This window comes from Humulus lupulus, chromosome 3 (genome assembly GCF_963169125.1).
Source record: "Humulus lupulus chromosome 3, drHumLupu1.1, whole genome shotgun sequence".
Lineage (NCBI taxonomy): Eukaryota > Viridiplantae > Streptophyta > Magnoliopsida > Rosales > Cannabaceae > Humulus > Humulus lupulus.
The window spans coordinates 157,901,453-157,923,115 of NC_084795.1; the positions used below are offsets into that span (position 1 = coordinate 157,901,453).

The window sequence follows — 21,663 nt, forward strand, 5'->3', positions numbered from 1 at the left end:
TGATGAGTCCTTTTTCCCATCTTGATCTTTTGATGAGTTTGGTTGCTTCTCCTTTTTGAATGGTTGCTAGATTATTTTGGATTAGTTTCTTGAAGCTCAATTAAGAACTAAAGAACACACAAAAGAGTGGAAAAAGGCAAGAGTGTGTGAGGCTATAAGAGGGTAAAAATCGTTTAGAGTGAAAACACGAGTGCAATTGTATCAATTGTTGAGTGAAACACGTGAGGGAGTGCTTGTGAGGATTCTAACTTTGTTTTGCAGATTCTAAACATGTCCAATAATAATCAAGAAGAAGACATAGCTGGAGATTTTCGACAACCCACAGGTCCAAACCTCCAAATGCAAGCATTGTTAGGGGAGATGAGGCGTATGATGAGGGCTGAATTGGAACCTATTCATGAAAGGTTGGACAGGGTAGAAGCGGGAACTCCTAGGGAACAGCAACAGGACAACCCCAATAGGCAACAAGGTGGGCGTGTTCCGTGGCGGAATGTTGAGGAAGAGGCTGAGTCAGAGGAGTTTGATGAGCCATATTTGAACCGGGGCAGGTTTGAGCGTGGGTATGGGAATAGAGAAGCTAGGATGGGTAAGCCTAGGAAGGATAATGATTTAGGAAACATAAAGATTAAAATCCCATATTTTCAAGGTAAAAATGATCCTGAAGCTTATTTGGAGTGGGAAACTAAAATGGAGATGGTGTTTGATTGTCACAACTACTCGGAGATAAAGAAGGTTAAGTTGGAAGCAGTTGAATTCACTGATTATGCCATTGTTTGGTGGGATCAATTACTAATTAATAGGAGGAGGAATAGAGAGCCACCCGTGGACACTTGGGAGGAGATGAAAATTCTTATGAGGAAGCGTTTTGTACCCAGCCACTATTATAGGGGATTATATCAAAAGTTGCAGAGGTTAAATCAAGGTTCCAAGAGTGTGGATGAGTATTACAAGGAGATGGAAGTTGCTATGATCCGGGCTAATGTAGAAGAGGACAGGGAATCCACCATGGCTAGGTTTTTGCACGGTTTAAATAGAGAGATTGCGGATATAGTTGAGTTGCAGCACTATGTTGAGCTGACAGATATGGTGCATCAAGCCATAAAGGTGGAGGAACAACTCAAACGGAAGGGATTGGCTAGGAGGGGACAACCTATGGCTACCACCAACCTATGGAAGACAGCTCCAAAAAGGGATGAACAGCTACAAAATAATCCAAAATTTGAACCCTCGAATGCCAAGCCAACGACCACCACTACTTTAGGTAACACTGGTTCTTCTACTTCTAAAACACGTGATATTAAGTGTTTTAAATGTCAGGGGCGGGGACACATAGCTAGCCAGTGTGTAAACAAAAAGGTGATGGTGATTAATGCCCAAGGAGAGCTTAAGTCAGAGAATGAGGAAGAAGTAGATGATGATGCCATGCCACCTTTGGAGGATGCTGATGATGAGCAAAATGTTGTGGTTGGAGATTTATTGGTAGCAAGGCGAGTTCCCAATGTGTAGATTAAGGAGGAAGAAAGTAACCAAAGGGAGAACTTATTTCATACTCGGTGCTTTGTAAATAACAAAGTTTGCAGTGTCATTATCGATGGAGGGAGTTGTACAAATGCAGCCAGCACTTATTTGGTGGAGAAATTGGCCTTAACCACTTTGAAACATCCTCACCCTTACCGGCTTCAGTGGCTGAATGATTGTGGCAAAATCAAGGTGACAAGGCAAGTGTTGGACGTGTTATCCATTGGCAAATATGAGGATGAGGTGCTTTGTGATGTGATTCCTATGCATGCATGCCATTTATTGTTGGGAAGACTGTGGCAGTGTGATTTGAGGGTTACGTATGATGGATTCACGAATAGGTATTCTTTCACTCTTAAAAGGCAACCTATTACTCTTGTTCCATTAACTCCAAAACAGGTCATGGAGGATCAACTAAAGTCACAAAGAGCAAATGAAAAAAATAAAGAAAGGAAGGATGAAATAGAAAAAAGAAAAGAGTTTAAAAATAAAGAAAGAGAGAAAAACATTAATTAGAGTGAAAAAGAAAGAGAGAGGATTTCAGCCATAGTGAGAGCAAGAGAGGAAAAATTAAGTAATATTGCAAAAAAAAAGTGAAATCAAGAGAGCATTATTTCACACCAGCCCCTTATTGTACTCATGTACAAGGAGGCTCTTTTATGTACTAATGATCTCGTTGGTACTTTGCCGAGCGATGTTGTTTCTCTTTTGTAGGAGTTTGAAGATGCCCTTCTCGAAGAGGTACCTTATGGCTTACCTCCAATTCGAGGGATTGAACATCAAATAGATTTCACACCCGGCGCATCCATTCCAAACCGACCTGCTTATTGGAGCAATCCCGAGGAGACCAAGGAGCTTCAGAGGCAAGTAGGTGAATTATTGGAGAAGGGGTATGTGCGTGAAAGCATGAGTCCTTGTGTTGTTCCGGTGCTATTAGTTCCTAAGAAGGATGGAACATGGAGGATGTGTAATGACTGCCGAGCCATCAACAACATAACGGTAAAGTATCGTCATCCCATTCCTAGATTAGATGATATGTTGGATGAATTGCATGGTTCTTGTGTCTTTACAAAAATTGATCTTAAGAGTGGATATCATCAGATTAGGATGAAGGAAGGTGATGAGTGGAAAACTGCTTTTAAGACTAAATATGGCTTGTATGAGTGGTTAGTAATGCCTTTCGGTTTAACTAATGCTCCGAGCACATTTATGCGTTTGATGAACCGTGTTTTGTGTGCATTTATTGGCAGATTTGTAGTTGTGTATTTTGATGATATCCTAATTTATAGCAAAAACTTGGAAGAACATGTAATGCATTTGAAATCTGTTTTGGAAATTCTAAGAAAAGAAAGGTTGTTTGCTAACCTCAAGAAGTGCACCTTTTACACGGATAAGCTTGTGTTTCTTGGTTTTGTTGTTAGTAAGAGCGGAATTGAGGTGGACGAGGAAAAGGTGAAGGCAATCCAAGAGTGGCCAACACCTACAACAATTAGCCAAGTGAGGAGTTTCCACGGCTTAGCTAGCTTCAATAAACGGTTTGTGTGTGATTTTAGTAGCTTAGCCGCCCCTCTTACTGAACTCATCAAGACAAATGTGCAGTTTAAGTGGGGGAAAGAACAAGAAAAGGCATTTAATCTGATCAAAGAAAAATTAACTAATGCACCTTTGCTAAGACTTTTGAAATTGAGTGTGATGCTTCAGGAATAGGTATTGGAGCTGTTTTGATGCAAGAAGGACGTCTGATTGTTTATTTCAGTGAAAAGTTGAGTGGGGTAGCCCTAAATTATCCCACTTATGATAAGAGATGTATGCCTTGGTAAGGGCTTGGGAAAATTGGCATCACTATCTATGGCCAAAGGAATTCATGATTCACACAGATCATGAATCTTTGAAGCATTTGAAAGGACAGCAAAGGTTGAACAAACGCCATGCCAAGTGGGTGGAATTCATTGAAACATTTCCTTACGTGATCAGATACAAGCAAGGTAAGGAAAATGTGGTGGCTGATGCATTGTCCTGCAAGTATGCTTTACTTTCCATTCTAGATACAAAATTTCTTGGCATTGAATACATTAAGGATTTGTATGCACAAGATTCTGATTTTGGTGATGTGCTCAATGCATGTGAAAAAGTGGGTTTGGTAAGTTTTATAGGCATGCTAGATTTTAGTTTCGAGAAAATAAACTGTGTGCCTATGTGTTCTTTGCGTGAATTGCTTGTGAGAGAAGCTCATGGAGGTGGTTTGATGGGTCATTTTGGTGTAGCTAAGACTTTAGGAATTTTGCATGATCATTTTTTTTGGCCTCATATGAAACGTGATGTGGAAAGAATCTGTGAGAAGTGTATCATGTGTAAACAGGCTAAGTCTAAATTGAAACCCCATGGTTTGTACACCCCTTTGCCAATACCTCATGAACCTTGGACTGATATTTCTATTGATTTTGTTTTAGGTTTACCTAGGACTAAGAGGGGGAGAGATTCCGTTTTTGTGGTGGTAGATCGATTTTCCAAGATGGTACACTTCATTGCATGTCATAAAACTGATGATGCATCACATATAGCTGATTTGTTCTTCAAAGAAATTGTTAGGTTACATGGCATGCCTAGGACCATTGTTTCTGATCGGGATGCAAAGTTTTTGAGTTACTTTTGGAAGACTTTGTGGGGAAAGTTGGGAACCAAGTTGTTATTTTCTACTACTTGTCATCCACAAACGGATGGTCAAACTGAAGTAGTGAATACAACTTTGTCTTCTTTGTTGTGTGCTACATGTTGAATTTACTTACAATAGAAGTACACATTCTGCAACTAAGTTTTCACCATTTGAAATTGTTTATGGCTTTAACCCATTGTCACCTTTGGGTTTAACTCCTTTACCTTTGAGTGAACGTGTGAACTTAGATGGCAAAAAGAAGGCAGAATTTGTAAAGATGATTCATGAAAAGGCACGGTTGAACATTGAAAGGAGGACTAAACAATATGTCCATCAAGCCAACAAGGGACGCAAGAAGGTAGTGTTTGAACCAGGAGATTGGGTTTGGTTGCACTTAAGGAAGGACCGTTTTCTGGAGAAACGATGTTCAAAAATCCTACCATGGGGTGACAGACCATTTCAAGTAGTGGCACGCATCAATGATAATGCCTACAAGCTTGACCTATCAGGTGAGTATGGTGTTAGTGCAAGTTTTAATGTTGCTGATTTGTCTCCTTTTGATGTAGGTGATGATTTGAGGACAAATCATTCTCAAGAGGGGGAGAATGATGCAAACCAAGCAGCTGGACATGCTGATCATACATGTGGGAATGGAGCTGGATTTACACTAGACCCTTTGTCACTTCCTAGTGGCCCAATTACAAGACTTAGAGCCAAGCGTTTCAAGGAAGCACTAAATGGGCTAATCCAAGAGAATTGGGTTGATTCTAAAAAGACCAAGATGGACTCAAATAATAATCAAGGCTTAGTCCATGTCATCAAAGCAAGTGAAGAGGCTAATTAACATCCAAAAATGTAATCAACACGGTTTAGTAATTAAAGGACATGAATTTGATGAGTTTCAAGGATATTAAATAAGGGAATGCCAATGGCCTTGGCTGGTTATGTTAATGAATTGAATTTAGTCATTTAAGTTATTTTTGGCTGCCTTTTGAAGTCCAAAATTCCTAAAAACGTGGGGAGTTATTATTTTTATGTTTGTGTTGCTTTTAAGGCTGAATTATGACTTTTCCTATTCTTGGAGGATTGTTCCAAGTATATATAGGGGTTTTATAAACATTGTAAGACATCATGTTTTGAGAAATATTATTATTATTATTGCGAGGTGTGTTCCTCTTCATTCTTGAAAAAACTCTTGAACTTATCAAGTTAATCTTGTGGCGTTCAAACAACCAAACTTATCACCTTGATCCTTGAGATATTCTTAGGTTTCCTGGTGTGGCATTTTCTATCCTTTGTAGTCTTGGTTTTCATCTAATTAGGTGATGGGTCAAGGCTCAACAAATCTTGTCTACATGATCTTGGGGTTCCAAACCATCATTGTTATCGGGTTTCATCACAATTGTTGGTGAGGTTCATATCATTGTGATAGATAAATCCCCAAGTCCTAAGCTTCAATTCTTGTGACTTCTAGTTAAAATCCCCTTGATTTCCAATGGTTTAGCTTGAGAGAGTTTTGAGAAAAGAAAAGAGTGAGCTGAGAGAAAGGGAGGGGGTCGGTTTAGGCAGCTTCCAATTGTTTTCCTTATTTTTGTCTTATCTAACTTAAGTCACTTAAGTTAATCCCAAGGCTCGGGGTACCAAAAACGTCCCCGAGGGAAAAATGGTATATTTCCCCAATATTCCCTCCTAAACACTCTAACTCCAAATATATCTCAAAATATTTATTTTCATAACCCAATAACCCAAATAAATATATAATACTCAAAATACCCCTTGACTCGCCCCGAGTCGGGTATTGGGTCTGTAACACCCAACATTTTCATAATACATTTTTTATTATAAATCGGAGTTTCAATACATAAAATGTACAAGTATACAAATTTAAGAAATAGTAATGGAAAAAGTGTTTAAAATATGACTTTATGTTATTAACAAGATTAAAGAGAGAGAGAAACTTGAGTAGTCAAGTATTGGACCCAAATGTCATATAATTTTAATTGGGGATTTTTATAAAATTAAGAAAGTTTTGTTAAAGGGCTTATTTGAAAAGAATTTTAATATTTTAGGGCCCAAATATAATTAAAAAAAAGAAAGGCTTTAGCCTTATTTACCTGTAGCCTCTCTCTCTCTCTCCTCAAAAATTTTCTTTTCTTTCTCTCTCCTTCTCTTCCTCTTTCTTTCTCTCTGTTTTTCCTCTTTGAGTGCTACTGTTGCCGACGATGAATGACTACTTTCCGGCCGCCACATATAGCCACGCGCCATACCGTTGGATTCAGAGGCCTCCAAACTATCGACCACGCGGGAATCTAGAGCTCACTCGCTGATTAAACACCTCAACCGGTAGATTTAAGTTCGGCCACTGCGCAACTTCAAAGTTGTGATTCGGCCACCTCGGGCATCCGTTTCTCGATTCGTCACTGCCATCGTGTTCCTCGTGTTGTGGGCTTCAAAACCCAATAAATTGTTCCTACATCTACCATAGTTGGGTAGTCGAAACTTAGTGTTCGAGGTTCCGTAGTTCGTTTTGAGTTTCAGAAAATCATCGTTTGACTTGTTGTGGAACCCGATCTTTGTGGTATAATTTCTTTGACCTATATTGTGATTACTTAGAATAATTGTTATTATGTGTATTTATAGTATATATTTATATATTCTTAATGTACTAAATATTTTCTATAATTAAACTAAATGTTTGGGATTATATGTATTTTTTTTATACAAGTTTTGATTTTGGGTTTGTCTATTTTATAGCCGTTGTGCTGCCAAATTTTATTGAAAATAATAGACAATTAATAAATCTTAAAAAGACATATTTAATTGATTTTCTATTAATATGGAAATTATTATGATTAATTAATTTTAATTATTATTGTTGTTATTTTGTTAAGTAAATCAAGAATATAGTTTCATGTATATATATATATATGAAAAGTGTGATTTATAGTAAACCTATTATTTAACAATTATTATTGTATATTAATATTTTCGTTAATATTTGAATACTAAAATAATATCAAATATTAGTTTCTTACAGTTATTGATATTTGTAAGACCAGTGAATTTTGGAGAAAGTATATTTATTATATCAGTGAGATTGATATTATGACTAATTAATAATAATACAAATATTTATATTTATATTATTATCATTATATCGATTATTACAATTTTGTGTTAAAAATATGATTTCTTTTATAAAATGATTATTTGAGGTCATGATGGAGGTATTTTGTTATTAATATTGAAATAAGTTTATTTATTGACGACAATTATTATTATTATTAATGTATCATAAAAATACATTATATTATGAGTAAGGCCTAAAGCAGTGTTTTGTAAAGAGGATTATGATGCATTAAGAGTATTAGCATTATGATGATAATAATTATTATTATCATTTATGTGGTTTCTGATATTGTTAATATACACCATCAATAGTGTATATTTACGATTTTGATAGAATTTAATAAATGATGTACCTTGAATAGGATCTGTATGGATTGGATTGATTAAATCTTGTTGAACAGTTTTAAAATAAGCTAAGGACCTAAGGTAAGTAAATTTCACATTTTGTGCTTAAGTGTGAGATGCATGAATACATTGATTGTGTATGTCTGATGAGTTAAGTATGGGATGATGATGAATATGATGGTTATGTTATGAATGGTTATACAAGTTATATGTGGTGTGTATATCATAATGGATTATATGATATATAATAGATGAATTTCGTGATATATGAAAGTTGTCTCAATTGGTTAAGTTTGATCTGAGTTATGTGCAAGTATGTGTTCCCATGTTGATGAATATGTGGATTACCTTCAATGTTCATGATTCTGTTACATGTTATGATATATGAAGCCTTTAAGTTTTTAGGCTGGAAACCTTAGACCTGAGCCATAGCTCTACGTTAAGGTATAACAACGCCACCAACCCAAAGCTTCATGTATTATGACTAAAGATGTTTTGAGTTATATGAGAAGTGATACAATGCCTTGATTGAATACCATCAAACATGAATCATGAACATTGGCATTTCAGCATCAGCATGTATGCATGGCATGTACAGTTATGTGATACAATATTATGTGATATAAGATCATGCATATGAATATGAGAAAAGTTGTGAAATGCCTTGAAAAGTCTTATGTGAAGTTGAACATTTTACTGACAACAAGACTTAAGCAATGTGATAATAAGATGTTGAAAATGGTGCCACTGTTTCGAGGAAGCAATTAAGTAAGTTTAGTAAATAAGACGGAGGTCTATAAGACTTATAGTGGCTGCCCACTAGTGTGGGATAGGTCAGAGTTGACCATTCAGATATGTTTGCCATGTTCATGTCTTTCTCCTCCATTTATATGTGTAATAAGTATGGCAGCTATGGCAACAATGAAATGAGTAATACGATGAGCCCAGCTGCGATGATGGCTAGCCAGAGGAGAACCCATGGGATTTTATATTATATGTGTAACAAGCCCTGCAGGCATTGGCTAAATCGAACAGTGTGCACATAAGATAACAGACCCATAACAATGTGAAAGTAAAAAAGAGAAAAAGCACGAAAGTAAAATTTGAAAGTGCACGAGCAATAAATGAAATGCATAAGTATATAAGTCAGCATATTAGTATATGTGCATTTCAAACTCACGGCATTCATGTGTATGTGTATGCATGAGATTTACTTACTGAGCATTAGCTCATTATGTTATTTTCCAACATTTTTCTAGGTGTGGCTTTAGATGTTGAGCATCTTGTGGAGCACAGACTCAGTAGCAATACAATAGTGGTTTAGGGTTTTTCATATTGCTACATCAAATTTAAAGTATTCATACATGTAATAATTTCTGTTAATAAGTTTATATAAAAGTTTTAAATTTTTCTGTGTTTCTTAGTATCATTTTATTTAATTCATTTGGTTAAGTGCCTAACATACTCGTAAACCCTAGAATTACGAGTATGTGGCAGACGTACCTTACCTTAGGGTCGTCACAGGGTTCCATTGTGACTTTCCCGCTAACTTGCTCCGTAGAATCGCCTCATGCCGAATAATCCAAATAAACTCACATAATAATGTGGTCTCTCACATATATCACATATATGCACACAAATACACATTTATGCCCGCAACAGACCAAATTACCAAAGTCACCCTTCTAATAAGAAGTGGGCCCTCATGCATATTTAATACCCCTAAATATGCACATCTAGTCATATTATCACGTAATTCACATAATTACAATTAACATAGCAATTAAACACATATTTTCACATATTTCCATCCCGGCCCCCTAATCAAGGCCCTAAGCCTTATTAGGTAACTTTAGGACGTTACAACTATCCCCTCCTTACAAAAATTTCGTCCTCAAAATTTTATCTGAACAGCCCAGGAAACTAAGCTCGCATATCTGCCTCCAGCTCCCAGGTCGCTTCCTCGACCCTGTTGTTTCTCCATAATACCTTAACTAAAGGTATAGTCTTGTTCCTTAGAACCTTGTCCTTCCTGTCAAGAATCTGAAATGGTTCCTCCTCATAAGACAAGTCTGCCTCCAATTCCAAATCCTCATAACTCATTACACGAGTTCCACCTGACACATACTTCCTCAACATGGAAATATGGAATACATTATGCACACTAGACAGTGCAGGGGGTAAGGCCAACCTGTAGGCCACCTGCCCGATCCTTTCTAGGAATTTGAACGGCCCCATGAACCTAGGGCTCAACTTCCCCTTCTTCCTGAATCTCTTCACCCCTCTCAGAGGTGACACTCTAAGGAAGACATAGTCTCCCACCTGGAACTCTACATTCCTCTACCTTAGGTCAGAATAGCTCTTCTGCCTACTTTGAGAAGCGAACATCCAAGCTCTAATCTTCTCGATAGCCTTAGTGGTCCTCTGAACTGCATCAGGACCCAAATATTTCCTCTCACCCATTTCATCCCAGTGAATGGGCGACCTGCACTTCCTACCATACAACATCTCATAAGGTGCCACTCCGATGGTAGACTGATAACTGTTGTTATAAGAAAATTCTATCAAAGGAAAATATTTACTCTAGGACCCTTCAAAGTCCAACACACACGCTCTCAGCATGTCTTCCAATATATGGATAGTCCTCTTAAACTGACCATCAGCCTGAGGATGATAAGTTGTGCTGAACTTTAGCTATGTACCCATCGCCCTCTATAACCTCTCCCAAAACTTGGAAGTAAAGATAGGGTCCCTATCAGACACGATAGACCTCGGCGTCCCATGAAGGCGAACTATCTCTCTCACATAGAGATCTGCATAGTGGTCAATTATGTAATTTGTTCTCACTGGTAGAAAATGAGTTGATCTCGTGTACCGATCCACAATGACCAAAATGGAATCATTCTGGCCTACTGTTCTGGGCAAGCCTACCACAAAATCCATTGTGATATCTTCCCACTTCCAATATAGGATATCCAGAGGTTGTAACAGTCCTGCAGGTGTCTAATGCTCAGCCTTGACCTGCTGACAAGTTAGGCACCTCGCTACATACTCTTCATCCCGAGCCACCAATATAAAACTCTCAGGTCTTGGTACATCTTCGTGGTGCCTGGATGAAGAGAATACGGGGTGGTGTGAGATTCATCCAGAATCTCTCGTTTGATCTCGGTGTCCATCGGAACACAAATTCGACCCTTATACCTCAGTAAACCCATACTTGACACCGAATAGTCCTTAGCTACTCCAGCTAGGACATCTTCTCTAACCTACCTCAACTGTGGATCGTCTAACTGTCTCTGCTTGATTCTCTCTAAGAGAGTAGACTGTAAAGTGATATTGGCCAACCGGCCCACCACTAACTCTGTCTCCACTTGAGTCATCTCATTAGCAAACTTCCTCAATATCTGTCTGACACTATATAACTGTCCCGGCCTCTTTCGTCTCAAGGCATCTGCTACCACGTTGGCCTTCCCAGGGTGATAGAGGATCTCAAAATCATAATCCTTTACCAGTTCCAACCAATGTCTTTGCCTCATGTTCAGATCCTTCTGAGTGAAGAATTACTTCAGGCTCTTGTGATCAGTGTAGATCTCACACTTCTCACCATACAGGTTGTACCGCCAAACCTTCAGTGCAAAAGCTACTGCTTCCAGCTCTAAATCATGTGTGGGATATCTCTACTCATAATCCTTCAACTATCATGATGCATAGGCAATCACCTTTCCTATCTGCATAAGTACACAACCTAGACCCTGCCTCGAAGCGTCATAGTAAACCATAAACTTATCTCGATCTGTAGGAAGGCTCAAAACTGGTGCAGTAATCAAACTCTCCTTGAGCTTCTTAAAACTTTCTTCACACTTATCTGACCAAAAAAATCTCTGATTCTTGCGTGTCAACGCTGTTAATGAAGATGCAACCTTGGAGAACCCTTCCACAAAGCGCCTGTAATAACCTGCCAAACCCAAGAAACTCCTGATCTTTGAAGCATTCTTCAGTCTTGGCCAATCTCTGACCGCTTCAATCTTCGCTAGATCCACCTTAATACCATCTTTACTAACTATGTGACCCAAGAAAGTCACCTGTGGCAACCAAAACTCGCACTTCTTGAACTTCGCATACAACCTGTGCTCTCTAAACCTCTGTAATACCAACTTGAGGTGATGCTCATGCTCTGTCTCCATCCGAGAGTATATCAATATATCATTGATGAAGGCAATCACAAACTGATCCAGGTAATCCTTAAACACTCTATTCATCAGATCCATAAATGCTGCCGGGGCATTAGTCAATCCAAATGACATCACCAAAAACTCATAATGCCCGTACCTGGTGCGAAAAGCTGTCTTCGCTATATATTCCTCCTTGATCCTCAACTGGTGATAACCAGATCAAAGATTTATCTTAGAGAATACCGTTCTACCCTGTAACTGGTCAAACAGATCATTAATCCTTGGCAGAGGATATCTGTTCTTGATAGTCAACTTATTCAGTTCCCTGTAATCGATACACATCCTCAGAGAACCGTCCTTCTTCACAAAGAGAACCAGTGCGCCCCATGGCGAGAAACTTATCCTGATAAAACCAAAGTCCAGTAACTTCTATAATTGAGCCTTCAGTTCCTTTAGCTCCGCTGGAGCCATCCTGTACGGTGCCCTAGACACTGGCTCTGTCCCTGGCGCTAATTCAATCAAAAACTCAATCTCCCTGTGTTGAGGTAACCTTGGCAAGTCCTTTGGAAACACATCCAGAAACTCACAGACTAACCGAGTCTTTTCTGGTCCCACTGGCACGACCTGAGTGGTATCCACCACACTAGCTAAGAACCCTATGCATCTTCCCTGCAACATGTCTCTAGCTCTAAGTACTGATATCATAGGTATACGGGGTCCTTGCACATTGCCGACAAAAACAAAAGGGGTTTTCACCCTCTGGCTCAAAAGTTAACATCTTCTTCTTATAGTCTATCGATGCCCCATACTTCTCTAGCCGATCCATACCAATAATAATGTGAAAATCAATCATCTCTAACTCCACCAAGTCAACTGACAACTCCCTGTCATCCACTGTAACTGGTAGTGACCTAATCCATCTCATGGATACCACTAACTCCCCAGTAGGCAATACCATACCAAACCCCACAGAAAAGAAATCACAAGGTCTACACAATCCATCTATAATCCTACTATCAACAAAGGAATGCATAGCCCCGAATCAATAAGAACAGTATAAAAGGTTCCAGCACTAGAAAGCTGACGTGTAACCACTGAGGGACTAGCCTCGACCTCTGTCTGGGTCAAAGTGAACACCCGAGCTGGCGTCAGGCTGTCCACCTTCTTCGGCTCCTCCTTTCTAGCTCTTGGGAAATCCTTCTTCAGGTGCCCCGTTACCACAAACAAAATAGGCCTTCGCCCGACATTCCCCAACATGGCGCCACTTGCACCTAGGACACTCTGGGAATGCCCTCCATGTCTCATTGCCACCCTGGCGGCCCATCTGTATACCCCGTGGCCTCCTATCTGGCCCTGAAGCTGAAACTGTGTCTGGGGTCTTCCTTTTCTGATCACTGGGGCCTCCGCCCTTACCAAAACCTGGAAATAGAGGTCTCGGCCTCCTAGAATCCCTTCTGGCTGCATTATCACGCCAGATCTTGTTCTCAGCTGTAAGCGCCTTCTCCACAGCCTGTGCATAAGTAGTCACTCCTGGCACAGTAGCAAAACGAACATCCCGGGCTATCATAGGTTGTAGCCCCTATTGAAATCTCTCTCTTTTGGTCCCATCAGTGGGCACTAGATCCTCGACAAACTTTGCCAGTCTGTCAAATTTCAGGGCATAATTAGTCACTGACATGTTACCCTAAAGTAACATGCTGAACTCCTCAGCCTTCACAGCTTTAACTGCGTCATTGTAGTATTTCTTGTTGAATAAGGTTCTATATTCTTCCCACTCCATGGTGGCAACTACTCTGGTTTAGGATACCACCTCCCACCATATTCGGGCATCCTCCTGAAACATATAAGTGGCATTGGCCACCCTCTCGCTACCACCTACCCTCATAAAGTCTAGGATAGTGGTTATCATGGTCATCCATTGCTCAGCCTTCAGTGGATCAGAACCACCCTAAAAAACTGGAAGGTGTTGCTTCATGAATTTCTCAAATAGGGGTTCCCACCTATCTCCCTCTGTTTGGGGTTGTGCAACTGTCGATACCTCAGGTTGTACCACTGCTGGTACCGCGGCCTATAGGTTCCCTGTTGGAACTTGTTGCTGTCTCAAGAGGCGTATCTCTTCTTCCTGCCCCTCTAACTTGGCTTACATATCAGCAAGCACTTGGTGCCAGCTCTATGGAGCTGGCGGTGGGGCCTGGACCTGATCATTCCTTCCACTGGCCTGTAACTCTTGGCCAACCAGTCTCTCTGACCTTCGAGGGTTCATTCTGACACTCAATTTACCCTACATAGATCAAATCAGCCATTAGGTAAGTCATAACTATACCACTTTCTGCTTGACGGTCCAAGATCATCATATAACATACATATGCAATGCTAATAAGCATGCCATCACACAATATATATATATTCATTCATAATGCTAATAACCACCTCCTGATATCCATTAGCAAATAACAATACATACAACCATATGCAAGTATTTTCACAAATCCAACATAGCCAATAAGCATGTTCTTTAATTCCTGCCAATAATAACAATGCTAATAAACATTTTCCTCTGGCCTATATACAAATAATGGCGCTAATAAGTGGTTCCCTTACATCCAAAAGCAATAACGATGTTTATAAGCACGTTCTTTAACATTCATGCAATAGTCACGGGCTAGGCCCTATCGGATAATCTCATGCTTCCTAAACAGGCTTGCAGATAAGGCATTCATAACATGTTTAAGCATTTAAACATATAAACATATAACAGTTACCGAACCCTGAGTCGAACTTGTCTTTAGTGGCGAGTGTACATGCCCAGCCAGTCTTCAGGAACCCTTAAACCTTGGCAGCTCTGATACCAAGTTGTAACACCCTCCTAATCCAGGACTGTTACACTGTGTACTTAAAATTGTGTCAGACTTGCTGATCAGGTCATTTGGCTTAAAGCGTGTAACTAAGGTTGGTGACAAGGGTTAGGGTTAAAATTTTTGGTCAAAGAACCATTGACTTTTATTCCAAAAGTGTTATATAACATGAGATCCCAAAATATTATAACTCAACTGTTCAAAAGGATAGATACATATCAAAAGTTACATCAGCCGGCCTAAGCAGCAACACAGAGCTATAACCCTAGTTCCTCTGAGATAACCCTGGCCGTGATGGTCGAGCAGCCACATATGTACACACTTCCATCGAAGCTCTCCAACTCATGGCTGGTCAAGCTTTCCCTTTCCCTTACCTGCACCACAAAGCACCCATGAGCCGAGGTTCAATAAGAACAGAACGTACAACAACAGAGAATATAACTTTAAAATAACCATTCAATGGTAATCAATAACATTAATTCATAGCTAGTATCATATATGTTCAATCACTAGATCACTAGATCAACTTGGGGCCGCTGCCCTACTCGGTTGGCTTTTAAGCCAATTCTCGGGCCTATGCCCTAGCTACCTGACCATAGAGTCCCCTGGGGCCTCACCCTTAGCTCTATCTCACTAGCCATAGAGCTAGCCCAACCCTCTTGGTTCACGTTCGACCTTAGATTCGATCAAAGTAATAGTACGTTGCAGGTTTAGGCCAATGCCTTTCAACTAGCGCACAATGCGATATTTCCATCCTTGACTTATAAGTCAAGCCTTGATCCAAGATTACATACCTTACTTATAAGAAATAAATGTGGATAGGCACACCCCGACAATTAAGCACATATTCATGCTAATCATATAATCTCATTAAATAACCATTTCAACAATGCAAAACATATTCACATAACGGGGCCACATGCCCTAACCATAGAATTCATGTAATGAATATAAGCACTTAAACATTTATTAACAAACATTTAGAACAATAGCCTAATATAACCAACCCTAGGGCCCAAGCCCTAATCATATTAATATATAACAAATGGGCCAAGCCCTAATCATATACAACACGTTCCGGGTGCAATTTTCTTACCTTAAGTCCAAGCAAGTGCAAACAAGAATGACCCTCGAGCATGATCTTGGTTCCGAGCCCTTAGTGATAGCCTAAGTCACAACCATAAAATAGGATTCTATTAATATCGAGTAATCAAAGGCTTCCAGACCAAGTCCTAGCCTCTGGGGCCTCCGGTTCCACCAAACCGGGTAGTGGAAACAATCCCGAGCCCCTAAGGTTGAGTTCACGTGCTCAAAATCTTCTTGGGGTCCAAAAATCCCCTAAGAGTCGCGACCCCATGCCCCTATGTCGCAACCCGCCTCCAACCAGAGGCTCGGCCTCCCCAACCATCAGACACGAGCCGCGACCCGCCCTTGCAGTAGAGCCCACCTTGGCTCCCAATAGTTCTAGAAGGCTACGACACACCAAGAACAGAGCTGCGGCCCAACCCCTTCGAACCCAGAAAAAACCTTCGTTCAGTAGCCAAATCCCATCCAATTTAACCAAAAATCATTCCTACAACACAATTAAATCAATACAACATCTCTAATATGCTCCCAGCAACAAAACCCAACAGAAAACTAGTCACAAAACTCATTAAACCACCAATTAAATCTTTGAACTTTAAGAGCTCACGAGCACTCAAAACCAGCCATGAAAACTCATAATTTAATGGTCAGATATCAAAATTCAAAGCTCACCTAAATTATTATTTGAATCTACAAGCTGTGATAGATAAATCTCCAAGTCCTAAGCTTCAATTCTTGTGACTTCTAGTTAAAATCCGTTTGATATCCAATGGTTTAGCTTGAGAGAGTTTTGAGAAAAGAATGAGCTAAGAGAAAGGGAGGGGGTCGGTTTAGGCAGCTTCCAATTGTTTCCCTTATTTTTGTCTTATCTAACTTAAGTCACTTAAGTTAATCCCAAGGCTTGGGGTACCAAAAACGTCCCTGAGGGAAAAATGGTAAATTTTCCCAATATTCCCTCTGAAACACTCTAACTCCAAATATTTATTTGCATAACCCAATAACACAAATAAATATCTAATACTCAAAATACCCCTTGACTCGCCCCGAGTCGGGTATCGGGTCCTGTTGTGACTTTCCCGCTAACTTGCTCCCTAGGATCTCCTCGTAACGAATAATCCAAATAAACCTACATAATAATGTGGTCTCTCACATATATCACATATATGCACACAAATACACATTTATGCCCACAACGAGCCAAATTACCAAAGTCACCCTTCTAATAAGAAGCGGGCCCTCATGCATATTTAATACCCCTAAATATGCACATCTAGTCATATTATCACGTAATTCACATAATTACAATTAACATAGCAATTAAACACATATTTTCACATATTGCCATCCTGGCCCCCTAATTGAGGCCCTAAGCCTTATTAGGTAACTTTGGGACGTTACACTTGTAAATCTCAATCTCATTCCAATGTAGTAGCTTCAAGAAATCTCAAAGAGGATGCAATGAATAAATATTTTTGGACAACAAATTTCAATTTGTGTCAAGCCTTTGTTACATCCATTGATTTACATAAAATCGTAGACTTGTGGTTTTATGTAATTAAGCTTTTACAACTCAAAGGTTCATTCTACTACTTGATCTTATTTGTGTTAATTCCTTTTTATTATTTCTCCATTGAATAGTAGATTATCTTTTGTTTATTCTTTTGAATTGTAATATTCAAAGTTTGTGTATAGCCATATTCCTAACCTTAAACTTTATATTTTTTCTCATTACTCGATCTACAAATTATTTCTTATGTTCATGATTTGTACATGAAATTATGGTTTTAACAGCCCAAAAATACCAACATAATACAGTGCAAAATATAAACGGTTTTCATTAATTTAATGTCCCAAAAATCCATATAAAAAAAACTTTTGAAAAAAGATGTGTGTGCACACTAAAAATATTTACAATCATCCACTACTACCTGCTAGTCCTCTATTTGAGAGCCTTAAAAACTGAGGTTCGCGAGTCCTAAAAAATCTCGTTGAGTACCTTTAAGTAAGTTTTTAGGGCTCTCTTCGCGAGTCCTAAAAGAATGTTTTTAGGACTCGGAATGCGTGTCGTAAAAGATCCCGTAAATTATCTTTAAATTAAGATTTTAAGACTCGCTTTGCATGCCCTTAAAAGTAAATTTTTTTAAAAAAAAAATGCAGCTACAATTTTCATTTTGATTTAAGAAAATATATCCCTTTAGTGTCCAAAATATATTATATATGTTAGATTTATAAAATTTCAAAAGAAAATACAACAAAAATACAAAAAAAAATCAAAAGAAATTTAAATTTCTCATTAACATATAATGTAAGCTAACTTATAACATCTTTCAACATTATCAATAAAAAAATAATTACATAAAAATACTCAAACCACCTCTAAGTCCTAATACAATCTAAATATTATAATATGATACTCTATTGATGGATCTTACAATAAAATTGTTCTAATTTTACATTATTCATAAAGGACAAACCAAATGTGCGAAAAACCGCTTCTTTTTTCCGGTTTTGCAACAATTTGATATATGAGAAGCGTGTGTGAAGCTTGTACCCTTAACAAAAAGCATCAGACTGTAATAAATATAATCTCGGAAGTTCTCATTAGTTGTTTAGTGGCATATATTGCCATTATCCCTCTGGTTTCTGAATCCATGTAAGACTGCAACAAAAATATTCAGAACATCACAAACCAAAATAATTGGCCTACACAGAATTAAATTTTAAATATATTTATGTATAGAAGAAACAACAGAAGTAGTCTACCTAAAAATGTTAGGCATCATTTGTTGTTCTTGGAGCAACAAAACTTCTAAGTTACTTTTATGTGATGTGTAGGGCCAGACCAACTCTTGGACATCATTAGATTATATAAGATTCAAATATAACAATCTGAATTTTTGAACAAACTTCCAAAAGGTACAGAGTACATGCATAGTAGCAGTAACAAACAAAAGAGTCATTATCTCACAACCAAAAGCACCTGCAACATGTTCTACATAAAAATTACAAGATTTGCATTTACAAAGAAGATTCTTGAAGTATAATACTCAAGAGACTTTAATTACATGTTAGGAACACTTCTCTCATGACCCTAAGCAGGATTTTATAATAGAAATATTACTAATAATACTATTTGCCAAAATTTTCTATTACTTTAACCAAAGTGAAACAAAACTGGAAATTAGTTGAATAATTTGAATTTTTATAAACTTTTATAAAAACAATAATAATACTTTTGTGAGAATATTTATTCTAAATAACATCATTTCTTTAAGAAACATTACCTTATAAAATTGATACTATATATTGAACAGTATTGTCATAAAAATTTCATTACATGTCAATAAGGACAACACATGGATTCTATAAGGTAGAAGGACAACACATGGATTCTATGAAGGCTTGATCATTACTTTATGTTCATAATCATTACTTTAAAATGTTAAAGCATTGTTGAGTAAATACCAATAAAATTAATGTCATAGTCAAGCTAAAGCAATACTATTAATATCATGTCATATACAAGCCAAATCAATAAAATTAAGGTCATATGATGCATTTCACTGATATTGCAGACAAGAGTTTCCTGCCCACGTATATTGCAGTCACCAATATGAACAAAAGACATAGATGGCGTTGTCTCAATTAAGCTCATAAGAGCATATGTTCTTTTTTTTTTCCTCAAAAATAAAAATTACCTGGAGTTAATTTCTCAGCTATAGTGAGAAAAAGAATAAAACTAGAAGCATGAAAGTCAGTCCATCCAACATGTGCAAGTTGAAATTACACCTCACTACACAAATGAAGGAGCACCACATAATCAAGCACCAACAATAAAGTCAAATGCCACTCACTGATTTATAAGACATGAATATTGATATACATCAACATTAGATACTAAGAAAAGAATACACAATCTAGATATAAAAAAGAAATATTTACTAAGAGAAACTATCTATACAACTAGTAAATGAATTTATATCTTTTTATGGTTTTTATGTTTTGGGAAGCTCATGAAACCACTTTCTTGATTGCACATACGAGTACCTATGAAGAGAAGAAAAAAGGTTTGAACAAGTAACCTTGAAGATGAGCATAATACTTCTTCAATACTGTTAGAACTTAATGTAGCGGTAGTCCTATTTTGTTATAGTGCCAGAAAATTCATTAGCCCAGCAGTTCAACTTAAATTAGTGAGGATATTTTGTAATGTGCCTATTCTAAGTGTTCGTGACCATTCGATTCATCAATTGTCATTTGCAGTAATCATAAGACAAGCAGTAGCCATTTTATTCAGGGAACAAAACAAGCTATCAAAGGAGATAGAGATGAAAATTGTGATACTTCTCCTACTATAATTCTTGGAGTGAAAATATGTTAAAACTTTTGGTTTTAGTATTTAAAACTAATAGCTGAAGTATTTTAGTATTTAACCAAGCTAGTTTTTATTAATTTCTAGTTCCATCTATTAAACCAAAAGATTATATACACATATAAATATATATATATAGAATATATTAAGCAAAAGTTGTAAATATGACCAGAAAAAAATTATGAGACATATATGTCATTAGCAAGACAGAACATAGTGTTTCGTGAGTAGAAAATAATATCAGTAAAATTAAGAAAGGAACATATAGTAGTGAATCTTTAATCATATTACCACAACACACCACCTTCATATCATATCATATCATATAACAACTTCAATCATCTAAATTAACCAGTAATAATTCAAAATCATATTAAGGATAATCTTCTAGCACACTTGCAAAGGAACACAAGAAAATGGAACAAATAAAACGAAACCTCACTGCCCCTGCAAAGCTTCAATCAATCTCCAACAAGACAAGCTAACTAGGCCAGAAAAAGTCTATTGATAGCAACATGATAGTTACAAGAAAATATGACTAAGGTACAAAATCAAATCCCTATAGAAAAGTATGATCATCTTCAAAACTACACCACAAAGAGACAAATACAAAGAAAGAAATACTCACAAATCCATGGAGAGAAGTGCATGTGGCCGTGACAGCAGACTTGAGCCCCAACTCAATTCCTGAAAACAAAGAAATCTCAACAACCAAAAAAATGAAAACTACTCAACTAAAGAAAACACTAAAACATCAAAAATTAGGAAAAAAAAATTCAGAATAAGAATACACTGACAAAACCAAAACAAAAAGAAAGGAAAAGATAAACAAATGCCCAAATCATATGAAGCTTAATATTAATAGGAGATGGTATTAACATAAGTGTCAATTAATACAAATTTACCTTGAAGAGAATGGCAGCACCACCCACGCCTGAGAACTTCACCAGCTCAGGAGCCTTCCCCGTCGCCTTCGCCATTGTCGTCGCCAGCAGGAGCCTTCATCGTCCACGCTGAAGGCTAGAAAAATCCTCCAAACTCACAGTGGCGACGGAACTTCGGGGAGCCAGTCGCGACGGAGGCTGGCGAGTGGGGAGGTGAGCTTCACGTGTTGGGGGTTTCGAGGGCCAAGGAAGCTTGTGGTGGGGTGCGTGTCATTAGGTGGTGGCCAGAGATGGCTCATCTGGTCTAGCCGACTGAAATGTGAGAGAAGAAAAGAAAGAGTGGTATCGGGCTCGGAAGAAGAAAGAGGAGAGAGAAGGGGATTCTAGAGATTCATTTAGGTATTTAGTATTTTTATCTCCCTTTTCTTATTTAATTAAATAAAATTTGATTTAATGTCAACTATTACTTATTTTTTAAAAATATTTTCAACATGGATTTTAAAAAACAAAAACACCAATATTATTAGTGAAATTTTAAAATTATTTTACAATATTTAACCAATCGATAAAATAACTATTTTTAATTAATTTTATCATAAATATGGTAAATAAATAAAATTTAAGTATATTATTCATTATGTCATAATGA

The 21,663-nt window shown here is 37.7% G+C and overlaps 1 protein-coding gene and 1 long non-coding RNA gene across 2 annotated transcripts; one reads left to right on the plus strand and one right to left on the minus strand.

Moving 5' to 3' along the window:
- The first annotated feature begins 270 nt into the window (after positions 1–270).
- Positions 271–3,225, plus strand: LOC133825167 (uncharacterized). Its single transcript, XM_062258150.1, has 3 exons — positions 271–1,487; positions 1,581–1,917; positions 2,233–3,225. The coding sequence occupies exons 1-3, from the start codon at positions 271–273 to the stop codon at positions 3,223–3,225; spliced, it is 2,547 nt and encodes an 848-aa protein (XP_062114134.1).
- A 14,803-nt stretch (positions 3,226–18,028) lies between these two features.
- On the minus strand, positions 18,029–21,408 carry LOC133823245 (uncharacterized). The gene is made up of 4 exons (XR_009888207.1): positions 21,036–21,408; positions 20,759–20,817; positions 18,522–19,551; positions 18,029–18,417 (listed from the first exon to the last, which is right to left on the minus strand). It is a non-coding gene; the product is annotated as an uncharacterized LOC133823245 (long non-coding RNA).
- Positions 21,409–21,663: the final 255 nt, after the last annotated feature.

Bases quoted from the DNA above. Each gene is read 5' to 3' on its own strand.
- LOC133825167 (XM_062258150.1), top strand. From the start codon at position 271: ATGTCCAATAATAATCAAGAAGAAGACATAGCTGGAGATTTTCGACAA. The intron at 1,488-1,580 runs GCGAGTTCCCAA...CAAAGTTTGCAG, and splicing joins GGAGATTTATTGGTAGCAAG to TGTCATTATCGATGGAGGGA. The intron at 1,918-2,232 runs GTCATGGAGGAT...TCTCTTTTGTAG, and splicing joins TTCCATTAACTCCAAAACAG to GAGTTTGAAGATGCCCTTCT.